The sequence below is a fragment of the Microcebus murinus genome, chromosome 26 (genome assembly GCF_040939455.1).
Source record: "Microcebus murinus isolate Inina chromosome 26, M.murinus_Inina_mat1.0, whole genome shotgun sequence".
Lineage (NCBI taxonomy): Eukaryota > Metazoa > Chordata > Mammalia > Primates > Cheirogaleidae > Microcebus > Microcebus murinus.
This window is the reverse complement of record NC_134129.1, coordinates 6,427,358-6,455,305: the sequence shown is the minus strand read 5'-3', so window position 1 is coordinate 6,455,305 and position 27,948 is coordinate 6,427,358. Positions and strand designations below refer to the sequence as shown.

Here is a 27,948-nt window from a genome sequence, read left to right as displayed (position 1 = left end):
ATATTCTTTGGTGGAGAGTGTGTGTGTAAGAGAGAGAGACAGTGAGAGACAGAGAAAAAGAAAGTTCTTTCTCTCCTGAAGATAGTTTTATTGATATCAAGCTATTTAACCTTTCTCTTTGCAAACCAACTCTTCCCACCCCCTTTTTTTGCCTCTTTAACTTTTAATTCATCACTTAGATTTAGCTATTGAAGATCCTTTCACGCCCACAAACAACTGCCAATGGTGGGAAGTTGGTAGTGGGAAATTCTTCCTGATAGTCAAATCTTTAGTTGTTAACATTACTATTATTTAGTTGTTAAAAAGTGCAAGGTACCTGAAAAGGTTGTGTAGGTATATTTCTCAGCTTTTGTATGGAGTAGATGTAATCTCTCCTTTATGTAGATGAAGGATATTTTTAATAAACATCATCATAAAAATTATTTATAATTCTTTTGGTCTCAGTTGAGGAGTGAACTATTTTAGCTTTGACCTTAAAGACCTGAAATTCATCAGTGAATTTCTATGGAAGCATGTTCTTACAGGATAGTTAACATTGGTACAGGACTGTACAATGATTTCACACTTTTAAATTTTAAAACTCACACAGCCTATACAATAGTGAGTAACCAGGAATTTTTAATAAATAGTATTTTTTCTTGCCTCACACTGTTCTTTCTGTCTTGAGTGTTATTCTACCACTATTTCCTTTGCAAGTTTCTACACTGGACTCACTTATCAGCTTCCTCCGAAAAGAGCCCTCTGACCTTCCAGACTAGTCGGGTTCCTCTTGTTTACACTCTCAGTATGCCTGTTTATCTTACTACGAGCACTTATCATAATTGTAATAAAATAGTCAACTCTGTGATTACTTTAATATGTTTCTTCTGTTGCACAGTCATAATACTATGTAACATTCATATAGTTTTCTTGAAAAACAGAAAACCTATCGTAATAAAGATTAAATATTGTTTGTTGAGCCATATTTATGTAACAGGATGTTAAAACAGCACACTTCCAGGTTCTTCTTCAACTGAAAAATAAAGCTTTGGGATGGTAGACAGGCACACCTGCATACAGACTTTGCAACAGAGATGCCTTTATTGCACTAGACCCCAGTTTGTTGGGCAATCCAGTTGCGGTAGGCGGTCACTCGCGTGTACACTCCTGGCTTATTTGGCAGGCCACACCGGTCTCCCCAGCTTACTATCCCCACGAGGAACCAAAGCCGCCGTGAGTCTTCTTGTACCAGTGGGCCACCTGAGTCACCCTGAAGGAAACAGAAGGATTGATTACGGAAGTGCAGAGCAAGCCCTAATATTGAGGAGTTTATTTTTATGGCAGTTGAGGAAGAAGTTACATCCATTATATCAATAAAGGCAGCCTATTTCCTTTTGAAATATTATACTAAGTCATGCAAAAATTACTGAAATCCCCCAATGATACAGGTTGTCCCTACAGCAAGTCTGAGAAGAAGATGAGAAGCACACTTCCCGGACTGCCCCAGTCACAGCCCAGTTGCCTCCTACCACCTTCAAGGAGTCTTCTCTGACCTACCCCTTTACACCTTCAAGGAGCCTTCAAGGAGCTGTCCACCTTCAAGGAGCCTTCTCTGACCTACCCCTTTCCTCCCCACTCTCACCCTTTCCAGCTTCGGGCTTGATCAGTTTCTCACTGAGGGCACTCTTACCCTGTGTATGTCTCTGCCATTGCTTCTTCCCCAACTAGGGTATAATATGTGCAAATATTTCTTGGTTGGTTGGTTTATTATTATGATTGGCTGGCAAGTATCTCATAAGGAGTGTTTTGCTTATCGCCATTTAAATTTATATTCAATTGTTCACCAAAAGAATGTTTTTTGATGACATACTATAGATCAGACACAATGCAGAGTGCTAAGGATAGGAAGATAAGTGGGACTTCTATATGTGATTTCATAAAAGCACATTTGTGCTTTTATTTGTGCTCCTGTTCAGCTCTCCTCATTGTAGCAGCTCCTTTTCTTTGCAATACTCATTGCATTTATGATACTTGTTTAAGGTCTGTTTTCCCAGGTATACATAAAGTCCAACAGGAAAGGGAGCATACCTATTCTGGGCATTGCTGCAGCCTAAGCTTCTAGCCCAGGCATCCTCAAACCACGGCCCTCGGGCCACATGAGGACTGCCTAGCACATTCACCCGGCCCTCCAGGTGTTTTTGCTGCCGCTGCCTGTCCTGCTTAGCAGCCGACTTGTCCCAGGCCCACAGTGCGCACTCTCCAACGGTCTGAGGGACAGTGAACTGGCCCCCTGTTTAAAAAGTTTGAGGACCCTTGCCTGTAGGAGGTGTTAAGGAAATATCTGTTGAATGATTTTCTAGCAGTCTTAGTTATCTTCCTATTCTTAGCACCCTGCATGGTGTCTGATGCATAGTATATGATCAAAAAGTATTCTTTTGCTGAATAATTCAAAAGAAAGTAATATGGTAATAAGCAAAATACTCCTGATGAGATACTTACCACCCAATCATAATAATAAACCAACCAACCAAGATGTAGTGTGTGCATGTAATAATCTAGTTGGGGAGACAAATTTAGTACATCTTATGTACTGCATGATGGGTTAAGTCTGTGAGTTCTGGAGCTACATAGTCTGGGTTTGAATGCTCCACTTAAGAGCTATGTGATCTTTGGTAAGCTAATTAATGGCTCTCTGTGCCTCATCTGTAAATAATGATTTTATGAGTTTAAATGAGTTTAACATACAAAACACTTTGAATACAGACTGACATATAGTCAATACTAATAAAAGTCAGCTATTACGATCAAGTGTGCTTCTAGAATAGCCAGCTAGTTGACCGCTTTTAGTAGCTAGCTCTTACATACCTATCTAATTACTGGTCTAGATGGGGAGAAGGGTCAGTGTGTGAATCACCAACTGTCACGGCAAGTACGGCATGGATCTGGTTAGCACCTGCCTCCTTTAAATAATGCATGCATGCTTCAGTTAACCAGTTCTCACTACTGGCCTATTACTGTGTTTTTGCTGTGACATTTTTCTATAGCGAGGAATTTTTTTGCATGATGTCTTATCAAGAGTGGGCAGGCAAATGTTAGCAAGTGCTTATAAACCTCTTGGATGATGATATGGGTAAGATTGTCTTGAGCTTACCTGGCATGCATCCACTATCCTACCTTCAGGTGTTCCAGCACACAGCATTCCAGACAAGATACCTCCATTATAACTATCTGGTGCATTGCATACATTGTTACTTATTATTCTGACCCGTCCTTGCCTTAGATCTGTAACCGTGTGGCCTGTTTAGTATAAAAACAGAAAAAAACAGACTTCAGGATATGTAAATTAATGACTCTATGATTAATTTGAGAAGGAATAAATGTACTCCAAACATTTTTTCCTATTCAGCAGTGAAGGCTTCCAAAGATGTACGTAGGAGTTTCTTCCCAGAAAAAATTTCTGTAATATAGAAAGAAGCATAACTCCTTCACACGGATTTTTTTTTTCTTTAGCTTTGTGATACAATGCCCCTTAGAGCTTTGGAGAAAATAACTACGTTTGCTGTCTTAAAATTGAATTATCTACTGACGGATTGGAAGGTTACATATTGAGTAACCTTTAATCTATCAGCAAAAGAGAAACCAGTCTGGTTTTAAGACTAAAGAATTAATCTATTTGATATTGATGCACTCTCAAAATGGCACTTTTCTCATGACTGGCACAAATTTTATTTATTACACCAAATTACTTTGGGCCAAAATAACACAATAAAACATTTTTCGAGGACAAGCAAAGCTTTGTATTATTCCTTGGAAAAATGATCTACGACATGGGTAAAAGCCCAGGGAAATTGTTGATGCTACTCTTTCACTGGCAGATGCTCTTATTCTACCCTTGGTTCTATTTGCTCTTTCACATTGCCCTCATTTTAATTTCCATTTTATTCATTCAATAAATAAGTATGAGCAATGCTTATATACACATGGAGTTTATTGCCCTAGAGGCAGGGTTTGTTTCATCCTTAAGGTGATTAATACCTTAAGGGTGTTAAAGTCCTTGCAGAATACCTATCTAAATCCTTTTTTTTTTTTTCTTTATAGGAAAGCTGTTTAAGTCCTATGGAATCTCTGGATTATTAAATAAATCATGTTTCTTTATCACTTGCCTTTAAATTTCCCCATTACTATATTTGAGAGTTACTGTATTTGAGAATTTCTGATAATTTCTAGGGGCATTGCTTTGCTTTGCTGAGGAAATTCAGGGCCAGTCAGAGCTTAAGTTGACCAGAATATAGGATGGTTTTGTTTGTAGAACCTGTCCTCTAGGTGGTTCCTAATTTTAAAAATTACATAATAGTAAATAACAGGAGATCTTGCTACTGTTAAATTGTTTTATTTTTCCTGAGACACTTACCGCCATATGCTAGAGCTCCCCATCCTGTTACGTAAGCAGTAGAACCAGCTGGAATATTCTGGGTAGCGTCTGGGAGACACACCCTATGGATATTTTTGGTAAAGTCGACATTGCTGTCAAGTTGTACAACAGCAATATCATTTTCATGAGCTATAGGTTCATAATTGTTATGGATTATAATACGTCTTATTCTTCTTCTCAGTAGAGGAAATGCTGTGTTAATACCAAATGTGGCAGTCCATTGACGAGGTTCAGAGTAGCTAAAAAATATGAAAACATGCTATTTGAATAGCGAATTTTTAAGCATTTAGATTTGTATTTGTCATTCCCTCACCATCATCTAGGAACTATTGGATTTACATCTCTTTGCTACACATTCCTTATAATATATATTTATAAGCTAGTAAATAAGTTTAACTCTTCACTAGCAGAATGAATGGTCATTTGTCTAAAGAAATACAGAAAGATTTTAGAAGACAATCTTGGTGTGATAAACATCTTGGTATTTTTCTATTCCAGTGAGGATATTCTGATGCTTTGAAGATAGCTAGCATAAAGCAAATGTCCTCTTTGATTTCTCCCTTTTCCCTATATCATTCCATGCAAGAAACTAGAAGTCTGAAATGATGAACATTTTCGTTTTAATTCATTTTTTTTCAATTCTTATTTTCTCCTTTCCTTACCTTTAGTCAGAAGCTACATTTAAAGAGTAGTTATGATAAAGAGCATCCTCATCTTATTAACAGATGAATGATTTTTGTGTACTAAGTACGATAGTTGTTGAATATTTTGGTATATGTATGTATGTGTATACAACTTCAACAGGTTCATGAAGAATGCATATTGTGAACAAACTATGCATGTTTGGATTTCAAATTTTTTTGCACTGAAATAAACTTGTACTAACTTGTTATAACATGTCTGAACAGGATCTAGTTTGAGGCACTAAGAAGGACAAAACACATCAATTTGAAAAGAGGCCTTATCAGAGCATGAATTTTGCTAAAATTGAAGCAAGAATAACATCAAATTTATGGTGAAGCTTGGGAAGAAGAATGGTAAAATTATTGATACTTTACAAAAAGTTTATGGGGACAAGGACTAAAAGAAATCAGCAGTTTACAGATAGATAACTCATTTTAAGAAGGAATGAGACGATGTTGAAGATGAAGTCTGCAGTGGCAGATCATCAATATCAATGTGAGAGGAAAAAAATCATCTTGCTTGTGCACTAATTGAAGAGGACCGATGATTAACAGCAGAAATAATAGCCAACCCCACAGATAACTCAATTGGTGCAGCTTACACAATTCTGACCGAAAAATTAAAGTTGACTTGATGGGTGTCGAAACTATTGTGCCCAGATTAGCTGCAGACAAGAGCAGAGCTTTCAATGTTAACTTTAAACAAGTGGGATCAAGGTCCTGAAGGATTTCTTTGAATAATTTGAAAGGTGATGAAACATGGCTTTACCAGTATGATCCTGAAGACAAAGTATAATCAAAGCAATGGCTACCAAGAGGTGGAAGTGGTCCAGTCAAAGCAAAACTGGACCGGTTAGGAGCAAAGGTTATGGCAACAGTTTTTTTGGAGATGCTCAAGGAATTTTGCTTGTTGGCTTTCTGGAGTGCCAATGAACAATGACATCTGATTATTATGAGAGTGTTTTGAGAAAGTTAGCCAAAGCTTTAGCAGAAAATCTTGCAGGAGAGTTCACCAGAGAGTCCTTTTCCACCAGGCTCCTGCTCATCAAACTAGGGCAATTTTGTAAGAGTTTCAATGGGAAATCATTAGAGTCCTAATTTGGCTCCTTCTGACTTCTTTTTGTTTCCTAATTTAAAAAAATCTTTAAAGGGCATTCATTTTTCTTTAGTTGATAATGTAAAAATGACTACATCGACATGGTTAAATTCCCAGGCCCCTCAGTTCTTTAGGGATGGACTAAATGGCTAGTATCATTGTTTACAAAAGTATCTTGAGCTTGAGGGAGCTTATTTTGAGAAAAAATAAAGTTTATATTTTTTATTTTTGTCTTCCAGTTTCATTTCACACCCATATGTGTGTGTCTGTGTGTAAGGGTATATGGGTATATATGCATGTATGGGGGGACAGAGAGTGAGAGTGAGCACTAACATTAAAAAAAGCAGGGCATTATCTTTGTGAATTAGGAATTGGGACTTTTTGGTTAAACATCCAAAACATAAACCATAAAGTAAAAAATGAATGAATTTCATTAAATCAAAATTAAGCATACTATAGATAAATTTACCAGATGTATGAGAAACCATTAGAAAATATTGGCAATGTTTAAGATCTAAAATTTTTACAGAATATATTTTAAAAGTTTATAAATCAATAATAAATGAACAGGAAAACCATTATAAAATGGACAAAGAATATTAATTTAACAAATACTTTTGTAACAGGCACTGTATTATGAGGTAGTGTCCTCAAATCTGAAAAGGACTTCTTAGAAATTGTCAAGATTTTAAAAATTTTAAGTAGGAAAAAATTGAGATAGAAGGATATTAACATTTCAGAGAGAAGAAGCACACTGAGCAGATACTCATACATAAGGAAATATAGGCAGAGTTCAATGGAAGAGAATAATGCTATTTATCTGAAGCTCAAGACACATACTTTGAGACATAAGTGGATTTATCTGACTATGGAAGACTTTGGATATGTGATAAGGAGGTCAGATTTAGATGGCGGCAGATGATCAGAAGAGTCTCAGAAAAGAATAGATATAGTCAGCGGCACACTTGAGTTCAGATCACCATTACTTTTCTGGGTGAACTTTTTGAGTTTAGTTCTCAACAACTGTTGAGATCTAAGATGCCTTAGTAACAAGGCAGGTCTGACTAACAAGTTTTAGTCATGCTCAAGTCTGAAATCCTTCCATTATGAGCAGTGTAATCTTTTCTTTGTACCGATAGGGTGAGTTTGTGCAACCTACTCTCCACTGGCAGCATGTTACCCTAGCGTTAGCAATAGTCTTTAGTCACCTCAGTTAAGAATTCTTGTAACCTGTCTAAACTTATTTTATTTATGCTTCTCACTACAATTGATCAGTTTTTGTGCATTCTAATTCCATTATTAGAATGTAAACTCCTTGAAGGCAGAAACAATGTTTTGTTTATTGTGGTAGCTTCTATTTTCCATAATACTATACTCATACTAGATATCCAATAATTTTTCTGAAGCATAAATTAATGGCATGGGGCAGTCTCGAGGTTAACCATCAGCTGGCTGCCCAGCTTCCATGATATAATGAGCAAATCTTCTACAACAATTCATTTTGTTAACATTTAACATATAGTAACATTAATGTACTCGAGCCTACCAATAACATTAAGGTATAGATAATAGTACTGCTCCTAGCTTGAAAAAAATATGAGGCTTATAGGGGTTCAGTAAATTTCCTAAGCTTTCATAGCTAGGATTTAAATGAAACATTATGACATATAAATCTTTGTTCTTTACTATGATGATCATATGCTTATTAACTGAAACAGAAATAGCAGTAAATTAGCAAGCTAAAGGAGAAAAAGTATTTTTGCTCTCATGAATAGGAAGAAAAGACTTATCTATCTATCTATTTATTTATTTATTTTTGCACTGAATTATTTCTGGCTCAATCCAATCCTGGAGGTAGTAGGTGGAGTCCTTACGTACTCGTCCATCCTAATGGTTCCCAGATGGGTAGGTAGCTGTGGCCTCACCTTCTGAAGCAGTGAGCTGCTGTCAGGATCCATGTGTTACTGATCAGGATGCCTCCACAATGGTGGGCACTGTTGGCCTGTAGGCTGACTTGCCACGGCCAGTCTCCCTCCTGTGCCTCAGTGCCTCCAATGACTCTCTCCTCAGACAATGTTATTAGGTCTGGACGAGCCCCACATTCTAATGAGAAAAAGGCATTAATGTGCTGGGAAGATCATGATTCATTCACATTTAGGAGATGCTACAGAGTTTCTATATAATTTACAACTCTTACGTCTACTATGAATTCTTCCCCAGGACGTGCTAGACTTTCAGAAAAGCATTATCAATATGTTGCATCTTTAGACTACATGTGTCCCTATTGTTGCATATAGACTGCATTTTAGAAAACATTTCTGAATTTAATTGGCATCTGGGCTTCAAATTCTGGAATTGCTTTAGAGTTCTCTGGAATTCCTCATGAGTAGAGGTTCATGAAGATAGGTCAGTGCTAGATGTGCCAGCTCAGGGTACAGACTTTGGGGAAATTCCTTCCTTCCCAATAGCCTTGTTACTCACGGTGCGCTCTGTGGGCCTGCAGCATGGGCATCCCCTGGGAAATTGTCAGAAATGCTGACTTTCAGACTCACACCAGGGGACAAATCAGAAGCTACACTTTGTTGAGAAATTCATGTGCACATTGAACCTGGAAGAAAACTGGTCTCATCCAAGACTCCATAGTGGTATTGCAGTTCATCATGAAGGTTCCAGCCCACCTCCAGAACTGATGATATATTACCAAATGTGCCCTCAAAAAGGAGTTGCTGTAGGCCCACAGAATATTCTTGAGGGTGATGGAGAGTTTCTAGTATATAGATAAAGTTTACTTACATGCCTTAGAGAGCCAGGAGCACTCCACTGGCCAGAGCTGAAATGGACTAGGGTGGGCTGATCACTTAATTCCTCTCAACACCTATTTTTGTCATTTTTTTCTTATTTACTGTATTACTAAGAAATTAGAGGTAAATCACAACAATTTCTATTGCTGCTGGGATGGCTCTTAAGTGGTGCTCTGTTTCAACAGGACAGCTACCCAAAAGCTTTCTTTTTCCTAGCAAATTTCCCAGATAGAGGAGGACCAGAGTTCCATTAAGAATATACATGGAGCACAGGTTCCTTTGCTGCATCCTTCAAACAAATTCCCTAGTAAATTACTTACGCACATTTTCATTAAAAGTAACCATGCATTAAATATATAATGAAGTGGGACAGCCTAGAAAAGACCCATGGGGGTAGCATTACCTTGTAAAAACCCCTTAAGTATCTGAGAGAGACCAGCTATCCAAATATATCAAATGCATTTCTAACTACATCCTCTTGGCCAGAGAAGTAAACTGATGTTTTCTAGGGATTATATTTCTGCTATCCTAGCCCGAGAGTATATAGGATGATGTTGGAAAATAGTGACTTTTCCTTCAGGTTATAGATCCCAAACTGACAAGACTTTATAATTCTTTTTATTATGTCTTATGATTAACCTGAATCCACAAAAAGAGCAATCAATTCTGGTGGTTAGAAGAAGACACATAAATGGTATCAGCAAACATAATTTACACGTCTACAGAAATGCCAACAGAGAACCAGGACAGTAAAAGCTTCCCAAAGTTGCCAAGAAAATTTTTATGAGCTCAAGCTTGAGTACAGAATGGGTAATCCATTGCTACTTCTTCCCTTCTCAGAAGGAAGGGGGAAACCTAAACATCACTCCATGGGCCAGTGTAATTAGCAGTGTCTTGTTTCAACAACAGCTCAGCAAAGTAAACTAAGAATAAAGGTTCCACTCAAAAGACTTGGCAATTTTACTCTTTATATTTTGGGAAAACCATATTTAACAAAGTAATTTTAAAGCTTACCTTCAGTAATAAGATTTTCTGTAGCCTCAGGAGTAAGTGCTAGCATTGAAAACAAAAGAGAGAGAATAAGATCAACACAATAAGGGATGTATCATTTCATTGTGATTTCTTAAAGTGTAGTACCCAGACAACCAGAATCAGAATCACTTGGAGTGTTTGCTAAAATGAAGATTTCTAGGTTCCATCTCAGACCTGTTGAAACAATCTCTAAGTCATGGTCTCCCAAAATATCTTGTGTTTACCACCTTTCCCCAATTTGTTGTTATGCACACTAAAGTTTATGCTTTAATTTCTTGTCAAATACTTGTTAGATATCTCTGCTCGCAAGTTACTCAGTTTAGTTGGGAAAACAGAAACGTAAGCAAGCCATTCAGACACAATGTGATAAATGCTATAAGAGAAGTTGATGTTTTTGTTTATTCAAATGTACCTCTATATACTTATTACTCTACTGCTACTATTCCATGTGCTTCAGATTTAGCAGTGAGCAAAATACAGGAGCCTTGCTCTCACATCATTTACAGATAGAAAATCAAGGATCATTGAAATAAATTTAAATGCAAAGTGAAAGGAAGAAAGGAGAAAATAACCAATGCTTTCTAAGATAACCCCAGAAGTTATCAGGGAGGAAATAGCATTTGAGCTGGAAGAAATAACATTTATACTGTATTTTGAAGACCACAAGGATTTTTTCAGGAAAACAAGGGGAAGAAGGACATTCCAGGGGGAAGGAATAGTGGGACAAATGCATGGTGATGTGAGATGTTTGCAAAGCAATGAAATCAGGAGAGCTAGTAGTGCATGCATCGCATGCAGGACACAGTGGGGGAGCCTGAAAAAGAATATACACCAGGATCAGGTAGTGAAGGTCTGTCTATTTCAATTTAAGGTCTGCATACAGGAAGTCTTCCCTGCATGTCCAACAGCATCTCAAACTCAACGTGACCAGTTTTATCCAAAATTTGCTCCATTTCCTCCTTTAGTGAATAACACAACTTCGACTGGTAGCTAGAAATCTGAAACTGTTTCCAACTACTCCTTTCTCATCATTCCCACATCTTATTGGTTTCCAAATTCTGTACCTCTGCCCCCTAACTATCTTTTGAATTACCTCCATCCTCCCTTTTGCTACTACTTAAGTTCATATTTTCATCATTTGACACCAGTCATGCTTTCATCACTTGACATCATTGCATATTACGATAACCTTCAAGCTGAGTTCCCTGCCACCAGGGAACATTTGAGCTTTTTCAATTCATCCACCTCTACTTTACCAGACTAATCGTTTCTGCAAATTTATATTATTTCACATTCTTCCTTGCTCGAAATTTTTACTAAGAAATCAGTGTTTTTATTTCCTATAAAAAAGATCCAAACCTGTCAAAACAGGTTTTCATGCTCTTTAAAACCAATCTACGCAAAATTATTTCCCACTGGAAGTTTCACAAGGTTTGGGCATCACATTTGCTTTGCAAGGATCAGTGGAGCCAATTCATCCTTTTGGAGATGTGAAGTAAAGAAAGCGTTAACCTTTCTTCTTCATTTTTTGAACACGAAAGATTTAAGTTTGAATCCTGACTGCCCCACATGGTGACTGTGGGACCCGGGGCAATTACCTGTCTTTTCCAAGCGGGGGCAATGAAAGTATCTATAGGATATAATTTTTATAAGGGTTAAATGAAGAAAAAAATGCACACAAGGCACTAAAAGCCATGCCTGAAAAATAGTAAGTGCTCACTAAATAAGTGTTTTGATGCCAGTGATGAAAATGATGACAGCACAAATCAATCATTCCAGCAAGTCCCTCTCCTCATTGTTCTATCAAGCATTGTGTTTATTACAAACTAGTTCCCCCATGCTCTCCTTCTCTGGAAATTTCTTTCTCTCATTTCAAAATATGGAAATCCTACCCATATTTCAAAGTCCAGGTCCATCCTCCTTCACGAAGCTTTTGCTGAGAGATCCCAAGCACTCTGGTATCTTTCTTTCCTGGATTCCTGCAGTGGTCACTGTTTCTGCTTTACACTGGGCACTTGACAATATGCTATTTTGATTGTCAAAACACTCTTGTGTTGTAATGTCTTTTGCTTCAACTAGATTATGAGCTCCTGGGAGGTAGAAACTATTATGTTGCCCTGGTATTCCCAGATGGTCTAATACAACGCTAAACAAATAACAAACACTTAGGAAGTGCTTTTGGAAGAATTTCTTAATGTGTGGGAGCAGAGGTAATATTCGATTATGTAACAAACTAGTGCATGGTCATCAGCCAATCAGAAAGGATGTGGCCAGGCCATGGAGTTGGAACAGTGTCTTAGAGGTTCTTGCTATGCCAAGCATAACTCTTTAGTTGCAGGGGAAGAGCTAGGAGTGGGTGAGGATGAGGGGATTTGAAAGATCTTGGGAGATAACTTTGTAGGCTGAATACAGTGATTGTTAACCAACAAATAGGAATGCATTTCAATGTTTTCACAATCAGTACAACTACGATAGGTACGTATCAGTCCAGTGTGGGAGCCACCATAGTCCTGTTAATCTTGAGCTCATTATAAGGAAATTATGGTTTATTAGGCTGGTGGAACATAACAAAGTTGGAGGACTGTCTTTAAATTCGATGCACACATTAAGTATTTCTTTTCTTTCAGTCACGCAACAATTATTCATTGAATATATGTTATGTGCTAGATGCTGGGTGGTAGAAGAATAGGATGAAGAAGAAAGATTGATTCTTGCCTTTTGGAAGCTTACATAGTAGGATAAATCCAAGCTTAAACAAATAACTTTGTAATTTCAAATGTTATAAACATTAGGAAGAAAAATAAAGGAATCTGTGAAGTGAATCATTAATAAAATGGTTCTCTGATCTTGAGCATCTACTTACCCTTTCTATAGCACATCCCCAAATTGCACATCTGACAATAATGTTCCTCATAAGAAGTATTGGAGCGATAATTAATAAGAATTGTTAGCAAACAAAATTTGCTATATGAATGCCAAGTGATTCTTAAATCTTAGAATGTTTTCTATTAGAGAACTATATGTAATATTTAGCTTTTTAATATATTGTTTTTATAAAATTTAATTCCAAAGAAAGAAAAGTCAGCCTTTCATTTAATTAAAATGTGAATTTGAATTGGTAAACTTGAGGGATATATGGACATAAAAAGAGTTTATAAAAAAATGGTACTTGCTTGCTATCTCAGTTGGAAGATTTATTTCCAAGTTTCCAGAGTTATTCAGCATTTGGCGTAAAATGGACTTAATTCTGTTTTTCATCATTGCTCCATTGTTATTTCTAGTAAATCGAAATTTCATGATCATATCTGCTATCACACCACCATTGCCTCGCCTGTAAACCATAAAGATATATTTTAAAGTGGATAATTATGATAATTTTCTACTGTTCTATTTATATATTCTTCTTCATTAAGGTTTTTTTTTTTAAAAAAAGAATTCACTTTAGGAATTTAACTATAGAACAGATTGACATAACAGTGTTTTCACATGTAATGTTATATCATAATGTCATCCCACAAATTTGATTTCAATTTACAGTACCTGGTACCCACGATAGCACACATGGCATTGAAGTCAGAATACTGGAGCTTTGCTGTGTGACCATATTTAAGTTTCTTAATTTTCTTTATCTAAGTCTCCTCACATGTAAAATGGGTTGTTATGAAGATTATACGAATTAATATATGTAAAACTTTTAAGAAGATTACATAGCATACAGTAAGTGTGCTCTTTTAAGTATTAGCTGATATTAGACTTCACTGATCTTAAATGAGAACGCTCATCTCCTGAAACAAACTTACAAAGTGGTGAACTTCCAAATTTGTGTGCGTTAGAGACTCAACTTACAGATACCTAGACCCATTCATCTGGCTAGAACTGCTAATTTTAGCTTTTGTTATATGTTAAGATTTCATCACCCATATCAATTAACCATGGATATGCCTCATAACAAATCTTGATGACTTGATTAAAGATTCTGATTATCTAAAACTTAGGTAAACTCCACTCTCTTCTATGAAAATTACCACCTAAACTACTTCCTCCACCTATGTTGGCTATTCTCTTTTCTGAAAAAGTACATTAAACAAATTTGGTTTTTATGCCCTCATATTCACTCTTGGCCTCTTCTTCTCATCTCAATTGACAGTTCTGACTTAATATTTGTTCCAGATTCTAATTTAATATTTATTTCACAAATATTTGCTAAGCACCTTCTTGTGCTAGGCTCTACTCTGAGCTTCAGAAATTAGCTGTGGCCAAGACACACGGCTACCATAGTTTCAGTGGAGAAGCAGACATAGAACAAATAATGACAACTTCCATGTCTAGCAACGTGGAAGCTTAGATAATTAATAAAAAAACCCCTTTCCATATAAGACAATCAGAAATGCTAGATAATATATAATAAATTCCATTTCAAATAAAAAGCAGAGCCCACATGAAAATAAGGAAAATCTCTGTGGACCAAAAATAAAGAATGACATGAATATTATGTGGTAAGACTAGAATACTCGGTAGGCTTGTGTTTAGCATTTACACAGAGACTAGAGGTGGACTAGTGCAAAACAGGGGGATGAACTTGAAGTCTCAGAATAAAACCAGGAGTCTCAAAGAACTAAATCCCCAGTGAAAGCATGCATTAGAATGAAAAAAAAAATCTGTTCATTATCTTATAAAAGAAAAAGAAGTTTATCTGTCTCTCAGATCCAGCTCTAAATGGAAGAAAAGAAGTCTCACCTGAGAATTTATACTCATGGGCATGACTGTATAATCTTTGAATCTGCATTAATACTACGAGCATAGTCCCAGAACCTTCAGGCTAAGAAATTAATAAAAAAATAATCCACGTGCTTCTGATTTCCCTAGGGTGTCTGACAGAAGCAAATGCTCTGGAGGTATGTGTGTTAAATCCAGGTTGCATAGGATCCCACTCAGAAGGTGGGATTAAAGATAAGCATGCAATTCCAATGGTAAACCATACATCATGAGCTAGAGTCAAAACAACAACAAGAGCATCCTCAAAAACTTGGCATAATAGAATTAATAGATAGTTACATAGATTAGTTAAGTCTATTTGAAATGATTAATGACATATAAGAAGAAATCTTAAATTTGAGCTAAGGAGAGGACATCATTAAAAAGAAAAGACTAGGCATAGTCTCAAAAGAAACAAATAGAGCTTGCAGACAGGAAAACATACTCATTGAAATTGAAATAAATAAATGGATTACACAGAATACTAATAGTCATAGCTGAAGAGAAATTAGTTAACTGAAAGAGATGAAGAAATTACACACAATCTACACAGATAAAGAGATGAAAAAGATCAAATACAGGTTAAGAGACATGAGCAAGCTCAATGTGCACCTAAAGCAATGCTAAAGAAGAGCACAGAAAAAATAAAAGAGCAGTAAGATTAGAAGAGCTAATGAGAATTATCCATGTAATGATATCAAGTAGGCAACTGTGTAGATTAATGTCTAGAGATAAAAGAGGACTGGTGTAGAATTACAAGTCTGAGACGAATCAGCATATGAGTGGCAATGAAGCGAGAGTGTGAACTAAGAGATGAAGGAGAGATGTGAACAGAGGAGATGAGAAGATTCCAGCACAGCCTGAGGTTCACCAACATTTGAGGAAGGTACAGAGCAGGAGTGAGAGCTCGCAAAGCAAACTGAGAAGGAGCAGCTGGAGAGATAAAAGGAAAATCTGATTATAGGAACCAAGAGATTGTCCTATTAAGGAGCAACAGGCCAATGATGCCAAATACTGTTGGGAGGTCCAAGAAGAGGACTGATGTGGTTTCCTTGGATTTTGTGATTTGGATGTCATTGTTGAACTTGGCAAAATCAGTTTGTATTTTATGGTGTGATTGAAGCCAGACTGCAGAGGATTGAGTGGTAGATGGAAAATGAACAAAAGGAGAGAAAATGCAGGTGGTTCATTTAGTTCTATGAGTTTCCAGGGCTTATTCACCTTTGAGCATGAGTGGCTAGCACAGAGCTTTTGATAAGAAGGTACTAAGTGAATGTGCATTGCATTGGCTGAAATGTGTTTTGGAAAATACCCATCTCATGGGCTCTTCCTATTCTTCCTATTCTTCTAACTCCTCATCAAAACTCACCTGACCAGAGCTCTGTGCCCTGGGTACTTACTAGGTGACTCTCCAGAGAATAAGAAGAATTAATTTTCCTGTGATGTTAGTATTTGAGAAAGAATTCGTATAGCTCCTCTCCCTACCAAAGAACTTTTCCATGTTATTTGAAGGATTGAGCAATATCCTCATTTGAGGCATTTGTGGGAGGGTCAGTGAAAGTGACTATTTCAGTTGGGAGGGCTTATGCATCACATCACATGGACAGGTGCATATTCATCTGAGGCAGGAAGGGCAGATAAGCATGCATGATGCTAGTCCTCCTGTTATTAGTCCATGACAAACATGTCTTATATTTGGCAACAGCACCCTTTTATTATAGCACTCCAGACAGATAAAACCAAAAAGCCACTCTTGATGTTGGTTATGGTGTCCTGATCTTGGATGAATACACCTGAATCACAGCACTGCACAACTCCGGGAGGAACTGTTTACATGGACCACACTGCGAATGATACCCACTGAGTTTACATAGGATGGCCCTGTTACTGTGCCTGGACCCCAACTCCCTCTCCACCCTTTCCTCCTCCTTCCACTAACAATTGGAGTAATATGGTTATTTACATTAGTAGCTAAAGAGATTGTATGTGACATTTTTTTTGGGGGGGGGGTAGGGGAGGCATTGTTTTTAAGCTGCCAAGGATTGTATTTCAGTAATATTGTGACAAATTGTGCGAATATATCATTCATTATCCATTCTGTGAACAAAAGTCAAAGGTGCCAAATTGTATCTATACTTAAATATATTTTGATATAGTTCCACTCACCTCAGTTTGACAACATGAGCTCTGATGAATTGATTTCTTAAATTCGATTCTTTGAATGTTTTAGTAACCTATAGAAAGAAATAAAAAAACTTCTCTGTAATTACAGTTCTTCTTCTCCTTCCTCCCAACCTTGCAACATGAGGCTATGTTGACACGGAGTAGAGAACCGAGTTTTCAGTTCAATTCGGTTCCACCACTGCACACATGGGATTGACTTAGGCAGGTCCTGTGACCTTTTGATGCAGTGCCTATTTCTTTATCTATCACACGTAGGTGATTCTGGACAGGATGCATCTTCACTGGAAGTCACTCTAAACACACCCGATGTTTTACTCCGGGAGAGCTTATGTTATATGATTTGGTGGCTGTCACTAAGGGAAGGAGCCAAGCTAACAACACTAGGGAAGTCCAGTGACACAACTCACAATGTGTGATTCCCCAATGACTGTTTTTAAAATGAATGAAACCAGATTAAACCAGAGTAAAATGAGTAGCAATAGAAAGCTTGAAGAGAAGGGGAAAAAGAGGCAAAGGGCAGACTTTTTCTATTTTTTATTTTTTGGTCATTTCTGATTTGTGCCTAAGCATCAGAGGCTACTTTGAGCATCAGTTGGCAATTTCTTTTACTTTTTAATTTTTTTAGAGATGAGATCTCGCTATGTTGCCCAGACTGGCCTTGAACTCCTGGGCTCAAGGGATCCTCCCACTCAGTCTCCAGAGTAGCTGGGATTACAGGTGTGCACTACCGCATTCACTCATTTGGTAATTTCTTGGTGTCGCCCGGTCCCAGCAAGGACGGTTCCCTTGAGGTGTAAAGTTGAGCTTCACAGTCAACTAGAAGTGCTTCTGTGACCGCCACAGTTCTCTGAGATGCAGGGTCAGGTGTGCTGTAGTTTTATAATGAAAAGTGGATTACGTGCATCTGTACTGTGAGGTGGCACCAGGTGGATGTGGATATTTTTAGGTGAGGATGAGGTGAGGGAATTAAGAAGCATGCTGAATATTGCATTAAGCCAGGATTTAAAGCAAATTCTTCTTGAGACTGTGAAGTTTATGCAATTTATATTATACTATCATATATCTTACTTTTTCAATACCAATTTCTATAGAATGACTGATATCAGACCAACTTGATTTTTGATAATATGATAATTTTCTGTTTTTCCAGAGAGGACTTGAAACTTTTTAAGACTGAGAGTTTTGGTTATGTCAAATTTATTTTCCTTTATCAAAAATTCAAGAGATACTAGTAATCATTAAGAAAGCAAAAAGTCACTCTAAATTCTATGATCTAGAATTAGCCATTACTGTCATTTGGTGAGCTGTATTCCAGTTATCTACTTAGAAGGATGGGTTTTAATATTAATGTTTTTATTACTATGGCATATTATAGGAGGTATTTTAGTAAAATAATTTAATTTTACTTGACTTTAACAGAAGTAGGAGAAACTGTCAAAAGCTGAAGGAAAATTTAGCTGAAGCTAAAATTAGGATAACTGTTTCTTGTAATTATATTTTAATTCACAATTTGGCATTGCACTGGCACAGGCTAGACTGCAGAAAAGTGTTACAGATCCACTTTAATTTGATATTTCTGTTATATAGAAGCAATATGCAGCAATTTAGTGAGGGCTAAGCTAATAAATAACATAGAGACAATAAATTGATTAATTGGTTGATATGCATGTACAAGGGTGAAAGAAAAGGTCTATGGATAAGATCCATATTTCACAAAGTGGGTGAAAATGTCACTATTGACTCTTTTATCAGAACTTATCAAATGCTTGGTGGAAAATCAGTGAGCAGGTGCTGGGAGAGCATGCCAGTGAGACAGCGGAAAGGGCAGGCGATGGAGAACACAGAGCCAGGTTAGTTTAGTTTGTTTTGAGAACTGTAATGAACTCTGTAATCTTTCTTCCCCTCAATTTCTCCATCTGCAAAAGGAAGGTAGTCAAAGGTGTACTAAAATAATTTATCTGTACATAGTTGACTACTGCAACTCACAGAGACTATGCATTTACTTTTCATAAGCTTTATATTCAATCTTTTGGTGTTTTTCCTCCCTCCAACATTATTAACCCATTCAAATGAGTTTACTTTAGAATCCCTTTTTATTTTTCTAGTGCTTTTGTGATTTTAATCACTCTCATTACAACTTTCTCTTCGTTTAATCAGAAGATCTGGAAAGCTCAGTTTTAAGGAAAAGATAAAATAAGAAACATGGCAATATAACCTATTACTACAGTGTTCTCCAAATATTTTTACTATGTACTCCTATAGGTAAAATATATTATGCATGAGTAGTCAAAACATGTATATTACTTATAAATTATATATGTCATAATAAACTACTAACAATGTATATTGTTTATAAAATTAGAAATTAAAAAGGCTGAGTTATAAAACAAATACCTAGGTATTTTATTCTATTCATTTAAAAATATTAATATATTCATTGTTACAGTATGACTGATAGAAATTATAATTTTTGAAACACTGTCATATGATCATTCAAAGGTCTGATTCTAAGTTTAATTTCACTAGTTGGTTTTAAGCACTGACAAAGTTTCCACATAATTATGTGACCCCACATTCATGAAGTTTAAGGCTGGCAAAAAGATAATATATTTATATTTCATAAATCTATTATAAAATTTATTATATTTTTATTTATATATTTATATTTTATAAATTGCAAATATCAGATTTGCAATTTGAGAACAATCTCTCTTGCTCCATATGGATAATAAGTTCTAGAGAAGAAATAATGCAAATGAACAGATTAGTTTGATGCTATTTTGGTGCCTCGGGGTAAAGGTGATGGCTTGTTTGGATGTGGAGGTAGTGGATATACATAGAAGTGAATGGATTTGAGGAAAATATGTGGGATAAATTCTTTAGGGGCTGATGAGGGATTGGATGTTTGGAATGATAGCAGTATTTCAAGTATGAATTCTGGGTCTCCGGTTTGGATAGCTGCATAAATAGCATTGCTATTAATAAGGATAGGGATCATTGGAAGACGGCTAGAATGGTGCGGGGATATCATGAGTTTGAGTTGGGGACTAATGTATGCAAGATGCTTGAAACAATCAAGTAGAGACATCTAGCTGGCAACTGGGAGAAAGGTCTGGAGTGCAGAAGAGTAGATCTCTACCTCAGTAACAAAAATTCCAGATGAATCAAAGATAAAATTATGATGACTGGAATAAAAGTGCCAAAAGAAAATGTAAATGAATATTTAGGGTAAAGACAGCCATTCTGAGCACAAAAGTGAAAAATTATAAAAAATTGATAATTTTGGCTATGTAAAAATTAAATCTATTTTGCATAATAAACTACATTATAAACCAGATTAAAAATTTAATCTCTTATCAGAGAAATAGGTACAACATGAATGACAGACAAATTTTAATATTTTAATAATCAAAGATGTTTGTTTTCCAAATACCTATTAAAAACAAATGCTCCAATAAAAAAAATTAGTGAGGTAATGACCAGGCAATTCACAAATGACATTATAAAAACAACCTACTAATATATGAGGACATTAAATTTCACTAGTAATCAAAGAAATTCAAATGAAAAGAATAATGAGATATCACTTCTCACCTATTAAATCAGCGATAAGTAAAAAGATTTGCAATGCCCAGTATTAACGCTGTGGAGAAATAAGCATACTTATGTATGTTTATATACTGCCGGTGGGAATATAAACTGGGGCTCGACACTTCTGGAGTGCAATGTAGAAATTAAATAGTTAAAATTCACAGACAAATGGTTGAATAAACAAATACATGGGGAGAATAGACAAAGAGAAAAATTTCAAATAGTTTTCAAATAGTCGAAGCATAGCTCTCTACTCCCCTACTACTTGCATGTGAGCTACACATAGTGACTTCTTTCCTTCCAAGGATTATTGTAAGAAAAAGGGGAGGAGTAACTTTAGAGTATAGAAACCTGACAAACTCTCCCTCAGCCAGGTGATGAAGGTCAACAGTGACAAGTCATGTTGATAATATAAGCCCCCTTGATATGATGTGGAAATGACGCTTTTTGTGTATGGTCATCCTCCTTGCAATCCATAATCCCAGTTTAACCATGAGAAAAACAGCAGAAAAAAAAACCAACTTGTGGGCCATTCTATAAAACACCTGACCAATACTCCTCAAAATCATCAAGGTTATCGAAAAAAAGGGAAATGTGAGAAAACTGTCAAAATCGACAAAAGCCTAAGGAACCATGACAACTAAATGTAATGGGGTATTCTGGATGGGAACCTGGAACAGAAAAGAACAATAGGCAAAACTAAGAACATCTAAATAAAGTATGGAATTTAGTTAATAACAATATATTAATATTGGTTAATTAATTTAACATGTACTATTGTAATATAGTAACTTTTCTATAAACCTGAAATAGTTCTAAAATAGAACCTTTTTTAAAAATAGAGAAAAAAATCTCTAGAGAGAAATAACAAATACATGGACTCTATAATTTGTTAATTTTACTTCTAGGAGTATGTCCCAAGAACATAATCACTCAAGTATGCAAGGATGTATGAACCAGGGTAGTCATGAGAATGTTGAATATATTAGTGAGAAAGTATAAACAATTTAAATGCTTGTCAATAGAGAACTAATTAAATAAAATATTGTATATTTATATACTACCGTTTAGTTATATAAAATAGTATATTTCTAAATTTATTGATATTTAAATACCTTTGTCATATTTTTGAAAAAAGATTGTAAAATAGCACATATCATCTGATTCCACTGACATAAAATTATGTTTTTGTGCATGTGTTATATATGCAGTTTGCACAGAAAAATATCTGGAACATCAAAAAGTTAATACTGGATAAATATGAGTGTTGAGATTTTGTGTGTATTTTTGATTCTTTGCTTCTCCTGGATGCCCTGAATTTTTTACATGTTGTATATTATCTTTATGACAATACTAAAACTACTTTCTTTTGAAAAAAAAGGCTTATACACACATTGCAATATACTTTATAGAACATTTTTGGAATGATTTAGGAATAGCAAGCTAGAACACAGAAAAATTTTTGGTCAGTTGGGATAGTTGTTCTAAAGGCTTACTGAATGTTTTCCAAAGGTGCTTATAGTACTTTTTAGTTCATGTCCTTTCATATTGCTGAATATATGTTATGCTTTATGCCATTTTTCTCCAAATTACCCTTTTGTGATTTCACATATGGTCCATTAAGTTGGGTTGATCCAACATAGCCGATCTGTTCTGGCAGGAACTGAGTGACCTCAACAGGGCTGAGGACATCTCTAGCATCTCACTGTAATGACAAATAACTGAGTCCTAATCTGCATAATGAAGCTGGAACCTCCCTACGTAGACCCTTCTGGTTCGATTCCTGTATTAAGATGGGTGCACGGCTGAACATTACAACTTTGTGTGAATGTAAGGACTTCACTATGAATAGCTATCCTTAGACTGGCTTCTCGAGGATGTGTATGTATCTCTAGTAGCTTCTTCAAGAAATTTAGGCATGTCCATTGGTTTCAACTTCAAATAATGGGATCTCATGGTACAAATAATATTACTAAATATTTCTGCATATTTTTAAGAGCATGTTGGGAGGGAGGTTGCTTTAAGTTCAAGATGAAATTTTATCTGAATTTTCACATTTTCTAGAACATTCCCTAATTCAGGCTTTTAACCCCTTTGCTCTTTTCTGAACCACTGTATTGAGTTTCTAATTAGTCTTACTGTGTGCAGGCTCTTGTCTTTCTAATTTAATTTATACACTCTGAAGCTGAATCTGTCAGAGCCTGTTTTCTTCATTTTACCTCCATCCAGCTCCAAGCTTTTTGCCTACAAAATAAAATCCAAAGTTGCTAGCTAAGCACCTTCTTACTTCTATCCTTTGGCTCAAATTTTAGTCATTGTGTGCCCTACTCATTCTCACACCCAACCCGAAAAGTCATCTTTTATTAGAAACCATCTCTGATCTCCATGACTGGGTATGATTAATTCCCCTCCACATTTCCCCTCCCCCCAAACTCATATCTATGTTGCTGTCATGCCACATACTCCTGTATATCTTGCATTACAGGTATTTGAAGACTTTAGCCTTCCCCTCCAGACTAAGCTCCATGAAGGCAGGCCCCATATCTACTCCATTTTACTATGTCCACAGCATTTGGCAGGGTTGATGCTGGACAGATATTTATCGAAAGAACAGGAGGCTCCCACTTCTGACACAATAAACTCACGTTCCCCAATGTTGACTCTATCTCTGCCTCCTGGCCTAGATTTTCTCCTCAAATCATTCTGATATAGCTGACTATTCTGCTCTCATTAAACATTTAACAGATACACCTAACTTCCCTTGCTCTATTCTACATTCAACAAGCAGCCTTCTCATAATTTGGCTTCCCATGAAGATTGTCTCTAGGAAAAAAAATGTGTTAGGCATGTTGATATAAAGTCCCCCAGCTGTGACAGTTCTCATTACAGACTAACTCAGTGGGTCTCAAAGTGTGGTCCCTGGACCATTAGCGTCAGCATCCCCTGGGAACTTGCTAGGTGCAAATTCCTGGGTCCGCCCAGACCCACTGAATCAGAAACTCTGACATTGGGGCCCAGAAATCTGTGAGACTGCCAGGTGATTTTGTTACATGCTAAAGTTTTAAAACCATTGGTTTAATTTATATTTTTAGGACTCTTTTTTATTTTTTATTATTATTTTTTGAGACAGAGTCTCACTCTGTCACCCGGGCTGTGCCATGGCATCAGCCTAGCTCACAGCAACCTCAAACTCCTGGGCTCAAGCGATCCTCCTGCCTCAGCCTACTGAGTGGCTGGGACTACAGGCATGCACCACCATGCCCGGTTAATTTTTTCTATATATTTTTAGTTGGCCAATTAATTTCTTTCTGTTTTTAGTGGAGACAGGGTCTCACTCTTGCTCAGGCTGGTTTTGAACCCCTGACCTTGAGTGATTCTTCCACCTTGGCCTCCCGGAGAGCTAGGATTACAGGTGTGAGCCACCACGACTGGCCTCTTTTTAAAAAAGGTAGGGGTGAGTGAACAACTCTGAGACTGGTCAATTCTAACTCTGCAGGGCTGAAGGCCAGACCCTGGCCTGTGCTGATACATGAATGTCAAGGGTGTGCTTGTGAGGTTTCCTGGCAGGCAGCCATGAAAATGAGTAGGGCACATAATGGCTGACCCATGAGCCAAAGGATAGAAGTGAGAAGGTAGGTGGGCCTCTTCAAGTGAGAATCCAAGCTGGCTTTGCATATCCATATTTCCCTTCAAACTTTTATGTCTATCATTGAACAGTACGATGTTGTCCAATCCATGTTATTACTGACATGGTAAAAAATGTCTTTTAACACCTACTGCCTTGTGTGTTTAGCTGGAATAAGAAAGAAGGAAGAGGGCAAAATGAAAAGGTTTTAAAAAGGCAATCTCAGTGTTTAATTACACAGACAATAGATTTCCAGCCTTTGCGGTCATAACCAAATAAAATGCTTATGTACACATGGCCCTTCTGACACTTTTACTCATGACTTAAGATGTGAATAAGAATGAGCATACTAGTAAACTAACTTGGAAAAAAGCACAGACAAACACATCTTACTCCACTCAAGGAAGGAAAATATGTGGAGCATCCAGAAATTGAAAATACATCACAAAATATTAGGTTTATTATGTTAATTTTACAATGGAATAAAGAACAAAGACAAATATTAACTTACTAGAGATTCGATTCTTTCACTCAAAGTCCTGTATGCCTGTGTACTTGGTGAACTCAGCTGATCATTATACTCAACATTCAGGATTTGAAAGCTGCTTCTGTAGAAGAAAGATTTTTGATCTGGGAAAGAAAGAAAAGGCAAGATCAGCCTCACTTTTACTAAGTAATTGAATTTTTGGTTTATTTGGGATTATGAGAAGCTATATTATACAATTAAAAAAAATTTTTGCTTTCTTTTAAAGAGAGAAAACTCTATGCTTACTATAAATGTAAAGATAATAAATTGTTTTTTCGGTTTTCAAAAAGACTGGCAAAGCCAGACTGTTAAAGATGTTTGAAAACCGGAGTGAGCATTTGAGAAATTAACAATTATTCAGAAATACTATAATTTTCATTCTTACCATATTTTAGAGAGGTTTGTGGTTTATTTTTTCAAGAAATATTAATGGATGTTTATAATGGCCTATTATTTATATGCCATTAAGAAAGAACCCAAAGTAATTCTGAAGTTTTAAAAAGTATTCAAATGCTATTCTCCATATAGAAGAGTTAGTGATTTGTCATTAGTTTTTCTGAAATAAGCTAGAAGATAAGTCTACTGGCAAGATATCTAATCTGTCCAATGTGAATTATTTTCACCAAAAGAGAAAAATCCCTGAAACACACCTGTACATAATTCAGAAACATTATGAACATGGACATAGCCTAATAGAATCTGTCTCAGGAAAAAACCCTGCTTTCTTTTGATCACTAATACACATTACTTATGCAGAGAAATACCTCCATCAGGGGCAAGAGTTGGAGATCCCAGGGGAAGGGAGGTCCTCTGTCATGGAGGGACAAGTCATTTTGGGGCCATAAGTGAACACTGGCACAAAGATTGAAGAAGTCTCACCTAGGTGCCTCCTCTGTGTTAAAGTGTGACAATAGTGTCATTAAGAGTGACAATTCACTCATTTAATCTGAAACTCAATGTCTCTTTTCCCTTCCTCTACAATTCACTTTAGGAATAGTTGACTCCAGGTAATTTGGTAGCAAAATGCAGTCAAAAGCAAAACTTAGCCACAGTCTTTACACTTGACTGGCTGAAATGATTATTCCCCAATATTGGTTTTTCTAATATTGGTAATTTTATTGCACAATCGAGAGTATTTCATTTCAACCTTTGCATAGTTAAGCATCTCTGCCTATTTACAACAGAACATATTATAAATTATGTGCTCTCTTTTTCTTTCCACACTTCCACAAGCCCACGTGCCCACCTGCATGATTTAATGTTTTAAGTAATTTAAATTATTTAACAGAATTATATCTGTTTAAATGATTTAAATGGATTTTAATTATGTAACAATTATATCTTAAATAAAAATAAACTTAAAGTATATTTTTAAGTGACAAAAAGATTATAATGTGTAATATCATCTAGTAAAATTTGACACATTTTATATATACACATTAAAGCATCTGAAAGAATATTCGCCAAGATTTTTAGGGAAAGTTCCCTTTGAGTGAAGAAGGCATAAATTCTTATGTTCTTTATATGAATTTATATTTTTTCTTGTCCATGTTTTCTAATTTTTTGGTGATACAATAATAAAAAATTAAGCAAAATAAGAGAAACAAATAATAAAAGAACGTAATCTTTTTTAAAGTTTGGCTTTACCCCTTTCTACTTCTGAACGGCAAATTTATTTCCTGATCATTATACAGGCTATTCTGCCTGTAGGACTGTTTTCAGGAGGCAGAGCATGAATTAACAAATACTTAGTAATCCAGATTTTAGGTGTTGAAACAGGTTAACTTTTATGATTTTATCAGGGTATTAAATGAAGAGGGAAATTATCACATTAATGAAAAACAAAATGGGCAAATTTTAGCATCAGAAAAGTATCAAGAGCTTTTATTCTTTGGAGAGAATAATCCTTGCCTTTTATTGAAGGGCTTTGTGTGTTAAAAAAAAAAAAAGAATAATCCTTGCTTAAGTAACAATGTTTGGTATACAACAAAAAGTATGCTTGTTATGCTAAAAATGGCGAAAAAAGAGAAAAGTACTGATTGAGTGAAAATGTAGTTATGAATGTGTATTTAGAGAAGAATGATGAGATATATAATCATGTTATATTAAGAAATGAAAGTAGCAATAAAAGAAAGAATGACAACTTTTAATCTGAAAGTATATTTAGTTATTTAGAGTGAAAAGTAAAACCCCTCTGGTACTTACCAAAAGCTAAAAAGTAAACAAGTAGAGCTATGGTCACCGCTAGGATCACGACCCCTGCGACGACAAGGAAGCATACTACATACGGATTCAGAAATCTTGAAGTGGACGGTCCCCGTGCTGGCCTTGGAACAAGAGAGGAAAATCACAGGTCATTCATTTCACTCAGAGAAACCATCATTTCAGTGCCACGATCATCTGTCTTGCTCAGTCCCGTAGCTTGTACATGGCTCTATTTGTAGGAATGTAGTCCTAGAAACAAACCTGAGCTGAACAAGGCTGTCCTTAATGGTTTTCCTTCTAAGGTTTTGCTGTTGTTGTTTTAGCACAGAACTATTGACATTTAAGTAGTTTGGGGGAAGCATAAGGGAATCTGATCGATGGTTTGGAATGGCTTCCCCTTTCTGCCAACTGATACAGTTTTCAAGAACAACAGCTTGGGCGGCATCCCAGCCATGTACTGCAGAGAGATGGTTGTGAGTGGGAGGAAGGGTAAAGGGAAGTGGAGAAGCAGGGGTGGGGTGGGGAGGGAGTCAGCATTCCTCACTGCAACATTCTCCATACTATTAAAAATGCAGTGTGGACAGAGGCAGAGAGCTGGGATCAGGGAGAGTAGCAAGACCCCGAAATGCATTAGAATGGCTTCAACAGCAGGGGATTTATGTGATTTATCATCTTTCCCCATGAATTCGTCAACTGCAGTGTAAGTCAATAGACTCAAGCTAGTACAGTCTTTGGTGCTGTGTTGGGCAGAGAGCCCCGGACTGTCTTGTTTGCAGCCTTCTTTCCTCCACCACATGCGTAGGCACTCGCTGTCACGCTGGGGAGGGAGGTCACCAGAGGAGCTGGGTGTGAATTCCAGTTTTACCCCTTGTTGGCTTAAAGATCATATTGTCATTTATCTGAGATTTTCTTTCTGAAAGATAGGAATGATAATATCTACCTCCCAAGGTTGTTTGGAAGATCAAATGAGGTCATGTTAAGTGTTACGAAGTATCTACTTGTAGTTAAATAGTTTATCCAGTTGCCTGTGAGCCCCTTG

At 36.4% G+C, this 27,948-nt stretch overlaps 1 protein-coding gene across 1 annotated transcript; it reads right to left on the bottom strand.

The window, feature by feature from the left end:
• Positions 1 to 333: 333 nt before the first annotated feature.
• Positions 334 to 27,042, bottom strand: TMPRSS11D (transmembrane serine protease 11D; the record flags this gene model as incomplete). The annotated part of the gene is made up of 9 exons (XM_075997750.1): positions 334 to 1,249; positions 3,131 to 3,276; positions 4,391 to 4,650; positions 8,116 to 8,293; positions 10,006 to 10,097; positions 13,193 to 13,354; positions 16,945 to 17,012; positions 24,690 to 24,808; positions 26,910 to 27,042. Coding segments are annotated over 9 exons (1,320 nt in total), but the record flags the coding sequence as incomplete, so codon positions are not given.
• Positions 27,043 to 27,948: the final 906 nt, after the last annotated feature.